At 34.0% G+C, this 15,074-nt stretch overlaps 3 protein-coding genes across 3 annotated transcripts; 2 read left to right on the top strand and 1 right to left on the bottom strand.

Annotated features, from left to right (window-relative positions):
* The first annotated feature begins 6,518 nt into the window (after window positions 1-6,518).
* On the top strand, window positions 6,519-8,643 carry LOC139781480 (uncharacterized). The gene is made up of 3 exons (XM_071720333.1): window positions 6,519-6,709; window positions 7,068-7,632; window positions 7,792-8,643. Exons 1-3 carry the CDS (start codon window positions 6,616-6,618, stop codon window positions 7,967-7,969), a joined length of 837 nt encoding a protein of 278 aa, XP_071576434.1. The 5' UTR covers window positions 6,519-6,615; the 3' UTR covers window positions 7,970-8,643.
* An 89-nt stretch (window positions 8,644-8,732) lies between these two features.
* Window positions 8,733-10,837, top strand: LOC139781470 (uncharacterized). The gene is made up of 2 exons (XM_071720325.1): window positions 8,733-9,760; window positions 9,906-10,837. Exons 1-2 carry the CDS (start codon window positions 9,610-9,612, stop codon window positions 10,835-10,837), a joined length of 1,083 nt encoding a protein of 360 aa, XP_071576426.1. The 5' UTR covers window positions 8,733-9,609.
* A 2,056-nt stretch (window positions 10,838-12,893) lies between these two features.
* LOC139781479 (putative nuclease HARBI1) lies at window positions 12,894-14,767 on the bottom strand. Its single transcript, XM_071720332.1, has 3 exons — window positions 14,580-14,767; window positions 14,358-14,501; window positions 12,894-13,943 (listed from the first exon to the last, which is right to left on the bottom strand). Exons 1-3 carry the CDS (start codon window positions 14,708-14,710, stop codon window positions 13,136-13,138), a joined length of 1,083 nt encoding a protein of 360 aa, XP_071576433.1. The 5' UTR covers window positions 14,711-14,767; the 3' UTR covers window positions 12,894-13,135.
* Window positions 14,768-15,074: the final 307 nt, after the last annotated feature.

Below are 15,074 nucleotides of genomic sequence, written 5' to 3'. Positions count from 1 at the left end.
CCTTCACCGATCATTGCCAAATTTAACACCAACCTACTTTTAATGATATTCTACCATAAAAAAAAATTAAGCTCGATATCTCAAAATTTGCGGAAATTTGAGTAATCATGTAGATTTTTTTTAGATAGAAATCGGTAACCCCTTTATTATTAGCAATTTTTCTAATTCTATTATATTCTTCAGTTTTTTCTACCCCTATTTTATATTTAAAGTTACCTCGTTAAAAGCAAATATTTTTATTAACGTGTTTTAATAAATATAACATTATAGTCGTTTTTATATTCTAATTTTGTATAAGAATCTGTAATACTAGAATTATCTATTTTTCTAGCCACAAAATGAGGCTTGTAATCAAGAGGAGGCTTTAACAATATATAGGTATAACACTTTTGTGAATTCTTCAGCTTTAATAAAAGTCATATTAATTCTTTTCTTAATAATTTTCATGGCTCATTAATCTCTGTTGTAAGAACAATTGTATCTAGTATAACAACCTGTCGAATATTGATGGATAAAAATCTTATTCTCCACACTTTTCGTCGCAGCGTGACATTAATTTCAATAAACGAGTTAATATATTACCAAGAGCAAAATATTATAATAACCTGAAAAAGAATCAAATTTAAAATTTAAACAGATTGTCGAAATTATTATGTGTGTAAATGGCATTTTTACTATACGGTACACTAAAGGGCACTTATCGTTCCAAGTGAGAACCGTGATTTTACAATAAAATATCGTATCTCAAGTGTTAAGCGCAAAAATGAAGCATTGAATCACAAATTTACTTTACATGGCCTCTCCTTTACATCAAAGTAACATAATAAAGTAACAATAAATTGTTCAGAATTATACATATGATATAAGTATTCCACAAGGATAACTGAAATTATATTCACAGCTTTTTCGAGTTACGATACTCGGAACTTGAAATAAAAGATTTGGAACGATAAAAGTATCTCTAATTGTACCATGTATCAAATTCGCTTTACATAGGAATTTTCTCTTTTAATAATAATATTGCAACAATTTCAACAATAATATTGCAACATATTTCAACAATTCGCGTTTAAATTTCAAGTTCGATTTCTATCCAGATCACATATTTTGTCCTTGGCAATAGATTGATGATAAAAATAATATAGGTATGTGCTATAATAGTCCAAAATTAATTTAACACTGCAATGAAAGGAATAGAGAATTAAATAATTGTATAAGATGTCATATCTCTTTCGAGCGTACGATGTAAGAATAGAGATAATAAAATTTATTATCTTTTTTTTACTTTTATCTATTTTATGATCTTAAGATCATTTGAAGCAGCATGTTATAATAATATTAAACAATATATAATTGTATAGAACCACAATCCTGTACCACTTCAGATACATTATCCACTCTGTAATCTCATTACAATCATGTATTTTAATAAAATATTACCTTATTGTTTTCTTGTAAAATTATCTAACATAAAAATAATAAACTACAATTACATATTGTTTATTCATTTTTGTAACAGGCTGCTTTTTTTAATTTCTTGATTGCCTCAATTTATTTATTCTTACATAGTACGCTGAAAAGAGATGACAATGTAGGTATACAATGTATGAAGAAAAACATATCAAAATGTATAAATTGTAATATCTATTTTGTAATCACTTACGTTATTATAAACAATACAGTTGTTTATTACAATATTTCCACCTAACGCTCCAATCTTTTACCGCCTCAATTCTTATCGTACGCTGGAAAGAAATGACAATTTATACTTTATATAATTTGAGAGAAGAATATTATAATAAATAAAACATTTCAATGTTTCTGGAAATTAAAATGATATATGTATTGATAACACAGCCCCACAAAAATAAATAAATTTTCTGTCCGGCGGACCGGACTAGTCAATTCTTACGTATTTTGGGTCGCTGAATCCGAATCCGAGGTCAGAATTTAAAAGTTGGTTCGTTTTTTTTTCTAATCTCAAAAAACATACTTTTTTAGTACATTTTGAGCCGTAATGAAAAAGCGCGAGCTAGTTTCGAAATTGTGACCGTGGATTTGGATTCAAAAGCTTGAATTACATAACAATTGACTAGATTTTTAAATAAAAAATGGCAGATCCAATATGGCGGACCCAATATGGCGGATGGTTTTTTAAATTGATCCGATTCGCTTTAAACTTGGTACTCGGGGGTTTTTGTGGTCGCTGAGTACGAATCTGATGTCAGTTTTCCAAAATTCAAAATGGCAGATCCAGTATACTCGATGAGTTTTTGAAAATTGACCAGATTCGCCTAAAATTTGTTACTCGAGGGTTTTTGGGGTCGCTGAATACGAATCTGACGTCAGATCATAACATAATCACACTGAAAATGCAGTTTTTCCCACATGACTCTGAGAAAGTACAAATCTTATATATTTGACGTCCAAGACCACAATAGCTATAGTCAAAGTAGATCCATGACTTGATCCTTCTGCAACCAGGGTACCTCCACGTGGTGATGGTGGGCAACGGATTTATTCCGGCGTTATAGATACGTATCTAACCCAGGAATTTCGCCTTCTTAGGGTTTTCAACCTAATATCTGCGACTGGTCTGATTACGTCACTCACACAGTCGTAAATCTCACTAATGCAGTCCCATGTAGCCCTTCGCATCCTCTAACCACAAGTAAGTTCGTTATGAAGAATTCGGTTATAAAAAGATACGACTGTAACAGAAGAATTACTCCTTTTTTTTATGGTATCTTACTCTTTTAGTTTCAAAAGATCTGCGCAATGGCTGTCTTTTATGTTTCCTCTGTTCCACAGGAATATCTCGTTTGAGATTCCAACAGAAATCAGCCATCATGTTCACATCCCACCTGCCTTGATATCGATGCTCAATTGTTTTAATGTCCTGATGGAATCTTTCTCCCTGTTCCTCGCTAAAATCACCTAAATTTTCTGGGAAGTAGTCTATATGAGAATCAAAAAAATGCAGTTTTAGATTCATTAAGCAGCCTTGTTTTCTATAGTCTTCTACCATTTTCGCAACTCTTTGTTCGTAATCTGGACTTTTGTGATTTCCAAGAAAATTTTCTACTACATCCTTGAAACTTAGCCATGCTGCTTTTTCATCATTTTTTATTTTGGTGACAAAAGTCTCGTCTTTTAACATTTTGCATATCTGAGGTCCATCAAAAATTCCTTCCTTCAATTTCGCTTCAGTGACATTAATAAATTTTTCTTCTAGATACAAGTAGCACTTACCTTTTTTATCTAGAGATTTCACCCATTGTTTCATGAGACCTAATTTGAGGTGAAGAGGTGGAAGAAGGACTTTTGAAGACTCAACTAGTGGTTGATTTATAACGTTCTTAGACCCAGGTTGCAAAGATGTCCTTTTCGGCCATTCTTTCTTTTTGTAATGACTATTTCGGTCTCTACTATCCCATTCGCATAGGAAGCACGGGTATTTCGTGTAACCGGATTGTTGACCCAATAATATAGTGATGATTTTCAGATCTCCGCAAATTTGCCACTCATGTTCTGTGTACTTAATTCTTTCTAGAACTATTTTGAGAGTTGCGTAAGTTTCTTTCATCTTCACCGAGTGCGCTATAGGAATGGAGGCATATACATTAGTATTATGCAACAACACTGCTTTCAAGCTTGCCTTAGAAGAGTCGATAAAGAGTCTCCACTCATCATCCTTGTAACACCCAAGTTTAAGTTTATTCATTAATCCATTAACGTCGTGACAATAGACTAATGAATGCTGTTTTTCTTGAGAAAAATATTCTCGATATTCTACTTCCCGTTCTCGATAGTAGGAGGCTTTAACTGCTTTTGCTTCTGCAGTATTGTGTTTCAACCATGACGCCAAATATTCTGCCCCGTCCTTGGGTAAACCCAAATCTCGAACGAGATCATTTACTTTTTCTTGTGTTATGTTTCCTAACTTTTTTGGACAATATTCATCATTACTTGAGTTAGTTTCACTATTACACTTACTTCCTATTTCACTCTCACATTGTTCATCCGAACTTTCATCAACTTCCATTACATTTCCATCAGAGGTGATCTTTGCATCCATGTCTCGATCATTAACCTCATCGGATATAGACATATATATCGGTTTCGTTAAACTCGAAACGTTAGCGTAGCAGAATGTCGACTTTTTTTGGGTTATTCCATGCAAATTTGTCATACAAAAATAGCAATCTTCACGGGTCAGAGGTTTCTTCCATATTGAAGGTACTGTCATCTTTAGTTTTGTTCTGTCATTTTGAGATCTTCGCAACATTAAATGACAAGAGCTACATATTTTCTGAGGAACCCAATCACATCCTTCGTTCGCAATTTCAGAACCGAAGTATTGTAAATAAAGTTCTCTTACACTCTGATTTATGTTTCTCCGGTTATTTGGTACCTCATATAGGCTACACACATAGCAAAAGACATCTTTGCTCTTATCACAGTTATGATATGATTCTTTGGCTACACCTGAAGCCAACTTTCGCGAACGAAGTTTCCTTGTAACATTAGATTCTGTAGTAGCCAAGTTTTCCACTACTACAGAACTGCGGTTGCATGATGACGACGGCTGCGGACCCGCTTTCCCACCCTGACCAGTCGCCGATACTGGGTTTCCGAGACCCTGCGTAAAAAGGTTGTTACCCTCTGCCATGACGGCGTCAAGTTATCTAACCCAGGAATTTCGCCGGAATAAATCCGTTGCCCACCGTCACCACGTGGAGGTACCCTGGTTGCAGAAGGATCAAGTCATGGATCTACTTTGACTATAGCTATTGTGGTCTTGGACGTCAAATATATAAGATTTGTACTTTCTCAGAGTCATGTGGGAAAAACTGCATTTTCAGTGTGATTATGTTATGATCTGACGTCAGATTCGTATTCAGCGACCCCAAAAACCTTCGAGTAACAAATTTTAGGCGAATCTGGTCAATTTTCAAAAACTCATCGAGTATACTGGATCTGCCATTTTGAATTTTGGAAAACTGACATCAGATTCGTACTCAGCGACCACAAAAACCCCCGAGTACCAAGTTTAAAGCGAATCGGATCAATTTGAAAAACCATCCGCCATATTGGGTCCGCCATATTGGATCTGCCATTTTTTATTTAAAAATCTAGTCAATTGTTATGTAATTCAAGCTTTTGAATCCGAATCCACGGTCACAATTTCGAAACTAGCTCGCGCTTTTTCATTACGGCTCAAAATGTACTAAAAAAGTATGTTTTTTGAGATTAGAAAAAAAAACGAACCAACTTTTGAATTCTGACCTCGGATTCGGATTCAGCGACCCAAAATACGTAAGAATTGACTAGTCCGGTCCGCCGGACAGAAAATTTATTTATTTTTGTGGGGCTGTGTAATTGATCTGCATCCGGTAAAATACTACACTGATTATTTGCATTGCGATATTTATTTAACTTTATTTGCATAAGTTGGAATTACATTACTATTTGTAAATTGTACATAACTATGCACAGAGAGAATTTTCTCTTACAATTTACCCTGAAAATCATGGTAGTTTTGGGACATGTATTACGAAAAATTGTATGCGAGTTATTTTAATAATATCTACCATAATAAAAATATTAATATCTATTACAATATAAAATGTTTGATTAATTTTACTAAAATATAAAATAAAATTTCAATCATATCCGAGATGTCCATAGATGTTATATATAAAGAATATATTCACAGAATATCGGCGCTGTCAAGAGAATATCTTTCAACACAAATTTGATTTAATAATTTGATCACTTACGTTATCATGAACAATACACTCGTCTGTATTTCCTATAACACTTCTACAAATTAGAAAAATTTGGAAGAAATTAACCAAGGAACCGAAAACATTCAATTAACAACCACTAACAACTCAACACTACCGCGTCTCTTCATCTATCAGGAACTAAAGAGCTATTATCGTATGGTAATAATCAGTAGGTAAATCCATATATATATATATACATAATAGATAGATACGTAAATATTACCGACTAGGTCCTGGAACATCGAAAAAAGATAATGTCGATAATAAAAATCGATGTACTATTTTACATACTATTTTACAACAAATCTCACATTCGCATTCAGTGGTGTCAAAATGGAGCCACGGCGCCACGGGCTCGTGACGCCGGGAGGATCGAAAAACTGTGGAGAAATGTAAAAAATACTGAACATCTTACCTGCGAAATGCACATTACAAAATATGAAATAGATTAAGGACTACTTCAACCAACTCCGATCTTAACTTTAATCGACGATTAAGTGCCAACCGTGATTGAGCAATCTGTCTTAACGACAAATGCGATTGGTCAATTCCAATACATGTTACAAAGGGTGCGTTCCGTTTCACGCATGGATCGCATGAAAAGCTTGGAAATCGTTCCGTTTCACTCCATGCGCAATTCATGCGCGCATGAGAATTTCTCCCACCATACCACCACTCAGCGCATGAGAACGCATGAACTGCCTCAGCTCTCGAGGTGAGGCAGCCCATGCGTGGTCCATGCGTATGCGTTTCATGCGTTTTATGCGCGAAATGGAACGCAGCGTTGTTCGGATAAAATAAAGTTTTCCCATAATTTTATACCATGGCTAATGAAAAAGAGTTAACAGTACTCGTAAACGATGAATTATGGACACTTAACGTATCCGAAATTGAATTCTTAGCAGCAACGACTGGCAGTAAGTATTAATATAAAAAATTTTAATTCTAACCTCAAATTTCATGATTCTTTAAAACAATGTATTTATTCCAAATACTCATTAAATTTTACTTTTACAAGCTGTAAGGCTGGGTCTACAAAAAGTGTAGTGGGCCTTAAGCCGTAAGAAATTAACCAATTACATTCATTATTTATTAATATTCAGTATTTTATATATGAGGAAATGTCCTGTATATACATACAAATAATATATACAGGACAGGATTTCTTTATATACAGGATTTCTTTATATATAAATTATTAAATTCCAATCAAAAATAACACTGATCTTTGTAAGATGCCCTGTGAATAATTAAAGTTTTGCTTTCTTTTACTAGATGAAGACATTATCAAGCTATTAATAGAAAGAGAAAGAGAAAAAAGAAGTATGGCAATGATCGAACAACTAGAGCAACATTCCTTAGAAGGTTACCAACTTGTGGATGCATCTGAAATAAACAACGAACAGCCTGTGGATGCATCTGAGATAAACAACGAAGTTATAAATAAGAAAGAGTCCTTTACATGGCCAGATAAAGCAGTCCTTTTATTACTCGAGATCTATCGAAATAAAGAATCAGAATTTGCGGGTTTAAAACGTCACAACAAAATATGGAATGAAATATCTAATGAAATGAAGGAGGGAAACTATAATGTGACTGGTACTCAGTGCCAAAACAAAATGTCCGGACTCAAAAGAACATACAAAAATATTACTGATAGCAATAAAAAGTCAGGAAATCATTCCAGTTCTTGGGCTTTTTACTCGGCGATGGATTCAATATTCGGAGAAAAAGCATGGGTAGATCCGGTGTCAATAGCCAGCAGTGATAATCCACCTTCCCCAGGTTCTTTCTCAGAAAAGTCATCATCTATTTCAGAGAAGTTAGCCGACAGATTTGGGTAAGTTAATTTTTTTTTAATATATTAAGATTAAAGTTAATAGCTCTAAAATTACAAGTTAATATGTTTAAAATTAACATTAATATTAACAAAACTAAATTAAGTTAAAAGTTTATTACTTTTTTATTTGATTAATTTAAGTTTTAACTTTTTAAATAGCTTAAGCATGACAGCGGAGGAACCAAAACCGAAAAAAAGAAGAGTAGAATCGATTTTAGAGTCATTTATTTACGAAATGAAAGAAGAAAAACAAAAAGAGAAAGAAGATAGAGAACGACGCACAGTGGGGCCATTTCAAATTCTAGGTGGAAAAAAGTCAAAAAATGAAAATTTGTAAACACGTATTCTGTCGCATGGAAGTTGTTCAGAAAGATCTACCGAACATGGCAACAATGTTGACAAAACAAAACAGCGTTCCGTCGTCGTCGTAGTAACGCATTACGCGTTGGCTCGCTGTCTGTCGATTTTACTTAAAGTTGTTGACCTTTCTTTGTTGCTTCATTGTTACATTATACAGTGATTGAAAGTAGTCGTATTTATGATCATTTGGAAGCTGGTTTAACATTGTATCAACATTTTCAGTTGGATTTACTATTTATGTTCCTCGGTACAAGGTAAATGAGTACATTTAATTAGTAAATTTAGTAAATAATTTGTAACTATAAAATTGCAAATGTATAACGCGACCACGAGAAACCATGCTCGAAAACACACAGATATCTTCTTTAGAGTCCCCTCTAACCTATCAATGTGAAAATGTCTGCAGATAGTTGCAGATACGCTATTTAGAGCTCTTAGTAAGTGCAAAATCATGAAAAAATTCGTTCTTTTTCATTAAAATAGTGGTTTTCTCGCATATATACAACACAGTAATGGCTATAAACATATGAAAATGTCGATAAAATAATGCTCTTGAAAAAAGATTATATTTTATGTATGAAATCTTACCACCTAGCCAATCCACAACCATAGAGAATGGGCAAACTTATTTAAAATATAACTAAAAATTGATCTGAGATATAAATTATTATCCTATTCGTGTTCATTTTTTAAATATTTTAGATGGAATCAATTCCATACCGTAAACTTATACATGCACTGCAAAATTGCCCCTTCATTGCGCTCACAAAGGTGTCCAACAAGAAGTCAGTTCAGTATTTATACGAATTTATATTAACAAAGCTGCAATGTGAGCTCAATGAGCCTACATCCACTACACTACGTAATGATGTATGGAACTTCTGCCGCCAACTCGAGCGACGGTACAATAAATGTGGTAGGAAATTAGATGTTGTGCAGAGCAGTGAGTGGGCGGAAAACGTCTTCGATTGTCGTCCCTTCTTACGACCACATCGAGAGTGTACTGGACGACCGTCGAAACCATTTGCAGACTGTGGAGAGAAAACGAAGAAAGCTCGAGTTCAATCTCTTCTTGATACAGTACCTACCGAACAGCTTCTGTATGCAGGAAAATGTAGTCTGTTGGCCGAGCGAAAAAGAGCCGCAGCAAGTGTGGTAGCCGAGGCTACCGCACCTTTATCTCCGGACCATGCTGTCAAAATGAAGAGGAAACTGCAAGAGACGTCGAACAAACCTGAGCCAATGACACCCGATGAAGCACTCGCTCTTTTTATGAATACGAAATTGACGCGATTACAGTACAATATGATTCGTTGTGAGGTCAACAAACGGTGCAAAACACAAATTTTTCCCTCATATAAGAAAATTCAAGAGGTAAAAAAATTATGTTACCCAGATAATATTAAAGTTACCGAGGAAGGTATTTAGATTTGCACTTTTTGCCATTCTCTTATTTTGAATATTATAACAAATTCCATCCTTCCTAAATCCATTCTTATCCCTTCCACAAAATATTTCGATTCACAATTAGGCGCCAGCATACCATTACAAAACATCGTTGACCATACGACCAAGAGAATATACGATAGCATTGCCATACAACAACCAGAACTTGATATGAACGTTTTTGATCGCATGGAACTAATCGGGAAATTGGGGTCAGATGGAAGTTCTGGTTATGGCAGTCATATGCATATACCAAAACGGCCATCCACTTCCTCGTCTTCAGATGATTCAGCGTTTATAGAAGAAGAGGAAATAATACCGGGTAAAAATATGATATCCTCAGTACTATGAGCCATGAAACTAGATTACTCATTTTCTCGAAATAGGGTTTACATACATGCTCTGCAGAGTTGAATACCTAGTTTATATAGACGAGATGTGAGTAATCCCTGTTTTTTTCTTTATAGATTCTGGTAGTACACCTATCAAGTATGACGATGATAAACTGTTTCTCATTTCATATGTACCGCTGAGGCTATTGGTTACTACCATAGAAAATAAAGAACATAAACTGTGGGTAAATCCCCGACCATCTTCGCCGCGATATTGCCGACCAGTGAGGTTTGTGTATGCGAAAGAAGATAAACAACTTGTGAAGAAGGAAATCAGTGAAATGAACCAAGAAATGGACAATCTTAAACCTACAGTGTTGGAGGCATTTCTTAATATAGAAGTACACCATCAACTGCACTTCACAATGGTCGATGGGAAAACGATTAATATCCTTACGGATACTGCGAATTCACGTTGTTACATCTGTAATGCAGGACCGAAACAAATGGCGGATCTTTCGACCATAAAGAATCGAAAAATCACGGAAGGATATCTAAAGTATGGTTTATCCACCTTGCACGGGTGGATTAAATGTTTGGACTGTATTCTTCATATAAGTTATAAATTAGAACTGAAGACTGCAACTGTTCGGGGAGCTGATGTCGAACAAAGAGCCATCATACAACATCGGAAAAAGGAAATACCAGCGAAACTGAAGGATGCGTTGGGTATTTCTGTTGATCAGGTCTGCTGTGGAAGTGGAACGTCGAATACGGGAAATGTAGCCCGAAAATTTTTCTCGAATTGGTCCATAGTTTCCGATATCACTGGCGTTGATGGAGAGCTGATCAGGAGACTGGGAATTATAATGATCGCCTTATCGAGTGCACATGCAATTAATGTGACAAAATTTGATGAGTACTGTTGGGACACTGTTGTTCGTATGATGGACTTATACCCCTGGTTCCAGATGTTCCCTAGTGTACATAAATTGCTCGTACATGAGGAGCATACATGGCGCACAAGTAATCCAGGCGATACTGGTTCCTATTGGAACACTCAGTGAGGAAGCACAAGAAGCAGTGAACAAATTGTATCGTGCCTATCGAAGTTCTCATACTCGGAAGTCGTCACTGATCAATACTACTACCGATTTGATGAACATAATGCTTGTCAATTCTGACCCACTCATCACATCTTTACGCGTACTGCCACAAGAAAAGAAGAAAGAAATACCGATAGAAGCACAACAGCTTTTAACTTTTGAAGAAAGTTCATGTAGATATAAAGAAGTTTGCAATATTGATTCGTTTTTCAGCTTATCGTATTCTTCTATAATTTTTGTTTAAAGGTACTTCTGCAGAGGATGACGAAGGATCAAGTGACAGCCATATCCCCCTTCCAATAATGGATGAACATTAAGCATATATAATAATTTAATAAATATAAGTATATAACATAATAGTACATAAGTTATATATATAATATTAAATTCAATTACGATTTCATTCTTTGGACATTATTTTACCCGATTTTTATCTATTTTCAACTAAAAAAATAGTTTTATAAGTGGATATAAGTGGACAATTTTTTTGGGATACTGTTTCCTATGCCTAGTATTGTATTTTGAACCACTTCTCATGTAAAAATAATTTTTTCTACTTAAATATTTATTTTTGCAGTTGACACTGAGTTTTACCTACTTTTTTTATGTACAAAAATAGTTATTTTGGCTGCAATACAGCTGAAACGTAGGACAAAATTTTTTGACTATTTTTCCTTTGTTTAGTATCTCATTTTGAATCATTTTCTGCATAAAAATAATTTTTTCCACCTAGAATTTGAAATGGCCCCACTGTGCGACGTAGAGCAGAAAAGGTAGAAAGACTGAATGAAATGCATAAAGAAAAAATGCAACTTCAGCAGTCTTTCCTTGAAATATTCTCCAAGATCGCAGAACGCAAGTAGCCCTAAAGTATGCATATGCTTATTGATGTTTTTTCGTTTAAAAATTTAGCTAAAATAGCTATTTATACAAATTATAAACATGTAATGATAATTTTATTTGATTCGAAAAAGCGCTCAAGACTTATTGTTCATACATTTGATACAATTACATATACATAACATCTGCTTAATATGAAGCATAAGATACAGCATGGTATTGTTTGATTATAAGATATAAAATTTTTATTTAATTTAATTTTTTTTTAAATTCAATATTGTAGTTATCAAAAATTAGTGTTACATTAATTAAATGTTATGTAATTTTAAAGCTATTTCAAGCAATATTACTTCATTTTGCAATGCATTTGTGTTGGAGGCACATAATGAAAACTGCATGATGTGCTTATTGTTGTTTTTTTTTCATTCAAAAGTTTTGATCATACATTTAAGTTTTTTGTTATTCAATTAATAACAATTGTGATTGCTGCAACTGCACAGTTTTCTTAAAGACTGCATGACTTATCCTAGTCAAAGTAAATTTTATTTAGTTTTTATATATCCCAGCAAACACCAAGTAACAGTTATATAATTGTTAAATTATATAACTGTTACTTGGTGTTTGTTGGGATGTATATCTGAGATAAGTTAAATAGAATTTAATTTTATAGAGTTTATTTATTTGAATTGAACTTATATGTGATTTTTCTTAAGATTAAACATTGTATTAGCAAGACTAAGGCTCGATTGTAACAATATTATTTCGGTTTTATATTTACATATATGTAAGTGAGACTTACAATTAAATATGTATCTTTATTTATTATAAAGAAAGGTCAAGATAGACACATTTAAGATAGACTCTTTCTGTTCTTATTTTAATATAGAAAGTGTGCGTATATATTGTAAAATTATACATTCATAAAAATATGTTAATAAAGTTATTACAGAATTTATTGAATATCAGTTTTTTAATATAGTGTTTATAAAACAAATATTTTTATTGTATATATTATATTTATAGAGTTCAAATATTTCAAAATACAATATATTAGATATAGTACAGTAATATCTTATCACTATTATACGTAAATTAAAATGTAATTGTAGCTTTACATAGTTGCAAATTTTACTACGAAATCTCACAAAATGTTGAAAGAAGAAGTATGCTGAAAAAAGGTAAATAGGCAAAAACAAGTTAGACAAGAAAAGTTGGAAATATACAAAGACAGCTCCAACAGTCTAACTAAACTATACTCACTAAAGTATTTACAATATTTACAGTATTTACAATATTTACTCACTAAACATTTACAGTATTCACTAAATATTTACAGTATTTACAATATTTACTCACTAAAGTATTTACAATATTTACAGTATTTACATTCACTGCATGTTACTGATACCATTTTTTTGTCTAGTTATTTTCGTTTCCAAGTCTCATTCTCAACTCATTCATAATTCTCACCCTTTTTTGATTACCCACATCTGCACCTGCTGCTACGACATCAGGAACATCATTCCCATCATTGGGACAAACTACAACATCGTCTATAATATCATTTTGCAGTATGCAGATATTATGCATTACAGAGCATGCAATAATAAACTGTGGTATTTTGGCCACATCAGTGAGAGGTAGACAGTCTAGTAAAATGCGAAACCGCATTTTTAAAAGCCCGAAAGCTTTTTCAATGGCCATGCGAGTAGACGATAAGCAGTAATTGAAATTTTTTTGCCTTGCAGTTAGGTGTCCGTTATCTCGAAATGGTACCATAACATGCGAATGAAGTGTATAAGCTGCATCTCCAATAAGATGAGAATCTGCAGGAAAATATTCATGTGACCTCTGAATAAAATCAGCTATAGGAGAATTCCTAAAAACTCGTGCATCATGCACAGAACCCACATGCCCAGCATAGCAATGTGTAAATAGGCTTCGAGCATCACATACAGCTTGGAGGTGAATAGCATGAAAATTTTTCCTGCAGACATAAGAAGCTGCATCTTTTTTAGGAGCTCTTATCTTTATAAAGGAACCATCAATTGCCCCAATAACGCCTGGAAAATTCTTTGCTCTTTCAAACTCTTCGATCACGCGGGTAGCTTCCTCTCCTCTTGGCCATTTTATGAAACGTGGCGCTAGACAGTGGAGAGCGTGAATTACACGCCTCACAGCACGCCATGCAGTACCTTTTCCTACACCAAACTTGACGCACATAGACCTAAATACAGAATGATAGAACTAGGTTGGAATCTCATTTAACGTTTGTTACTATGTCAGATGGATTGCGATTAGCTATCAGGTAGAAAATTCTTAGGGCGCATTCAAACCTTGGCAGAAAAGTAAAAAGTAGACAAAAACTAAACAGAATTCATGCTGCAATAGCAAACAGAATAGCAGAAAGCAGAAACTGTCGCCAAGGTCTAAATGCACCTTTACAATTATCTCACTCAGCATGTAATATTTCTGAAACATTGCTGTCATTGTTTCAATATTATATGCTGAGTGGGATCGATAGAGACTATAGAAATTCTTCATTCAATAGTCAGTCGCTACATCTGATAACGGTGATAAACATTAAATAAAATTGCAGGCTTACAGCTGCATTTTTAACATAATCAAATATTATACATACCGATATGAATCTGGAGTAGCCATGAACCATAATGTAATTAAAAGTTGCTTCTCTGCAGATATTTGTTTCCTTCCACAAGCATTGATGCTATTCAAAATTGGTTTTACAAGCATCAAAACTAGTTGGAATGTCTCTGGAAACACTCTGCAACATAACTCAAAGTCAAATACATGGCAGATTTGTTATTTATCAATCATTGAGAGAAAATACATTTGTACAAACCTAAAATGTTGTTTAAAAGTTATTTTGGAGTATCCTGGAACAACTCGTTCCACATAATCGGACAACTTTTCAACTGCAGAAATTTCACCCCGCGTCTCATGTACCATCAATATGGCACAAAAAGTATTCATGTCATCATTTTCTTCATAATCTTCTTCACTGCTACATGATGAAGAAGTTTGATCATGAAAATCTTCATCAATCTGGTTGAAAATAGGAAACATTACAAAGAGCACATCACTCGCCATGTCTTCTTTTCTTCTTTTTCAAATAGTTTTAATAATCAAATTTTATAGAGGAGACAAAAAAACCCTACAAATATTGTCCAAACAAAAATACGCACAATACAGTCGATCGTGTGAAGAATGACAACGGACTATTCCACGGATTCCACCATGTTTGTTTTCAAGTCAAACGAAACGCATCATAACAGTTCCGTTTCTCTATGCGCAGTAAGAGTATGAGAAAAACGGAACGCACCCATGCGCTCATGCG

Source organism: Temnothorax nylanderi, unplaced genomic scaffold (genome assembly GCF_030848795.1).
Source record: "Temnothorax nylanderi isolate EJ_2023f unplaced genomic scaffold, tnyl_v1.0 TNYL_tig0340_pilon, whole genome shotgun sequence".
Taxonomy (NCBI): Eukaryota; Metazoa; Arthropoda; class Insecta; order Hymenoptera; family Formicidae; genus Temnothorax; species Temnothorax nylanderi.
Note: the sequence above shows the minus strand (reverse complement) of the source record. Positions and strands in the feature narration are given on the sequence as shown.

Excerpts from the sequence above, each read along its gene's own strand:
- LOC139781470 (XM_071720325.1), top strand. The coding sequence starts at position 9,610 with ATGAACGTTTTTGATCGCATGGAACTAATCGGGAAATTGGGGTCAGAT. Across the intron at positions 9,761-9,905 it reads AGAAGAGGAAATAATACCGG|ATTCTGGTAGTACACCTATC; the intron begins GTAAAAATATGA and ends TTTTCTTTATAG.
- LOC139781479 (XM_071720332.1), bottom strand. The coding sequence starts at position 14,710 with ATGAATACTTTTTGTGCCATATTGATGGTACATGAGACGCGGGGTGAA. Across the intron at positions 14,502-14,579 it reads ACTTTTAAACAACATTTTAG|AGTGTTTCCAGAGACATTCC; the intron begins GTTTGTACAAAT and ends GTTATGTTGCAG. Across the intron at positions 13,944-14,357 it reads GCTACTCCAGATTCATATCG|GTCTATGTGCGTCAAGTTTG; the intron begins GTATGTATAATA and ends TTCTGTATTTAG.
- LOC139781480 (XM_071720333.1), top strand. The coding sequence starts at position 6,616 with ATGGCTAATGAAAAAGAGTTAACAGTACTCGTAAACGATGAATTATGG. Across the intron at positions 6,710-7,067 it reads CTTAGCAGCAACGACTGGCA|ATGAAGACATTATCAAGCTA; the intron begins GTAAGTATTAAT and ends TTCTTTTACTAG. Across the intron at positions 7,633-7,791 it reads AAGTTAGCCGACAGATTTGG|CTTAAGCATGACAGCGGAGG; the intron begins GTAAGTTAATTT and ends CTTTTTAAATAG.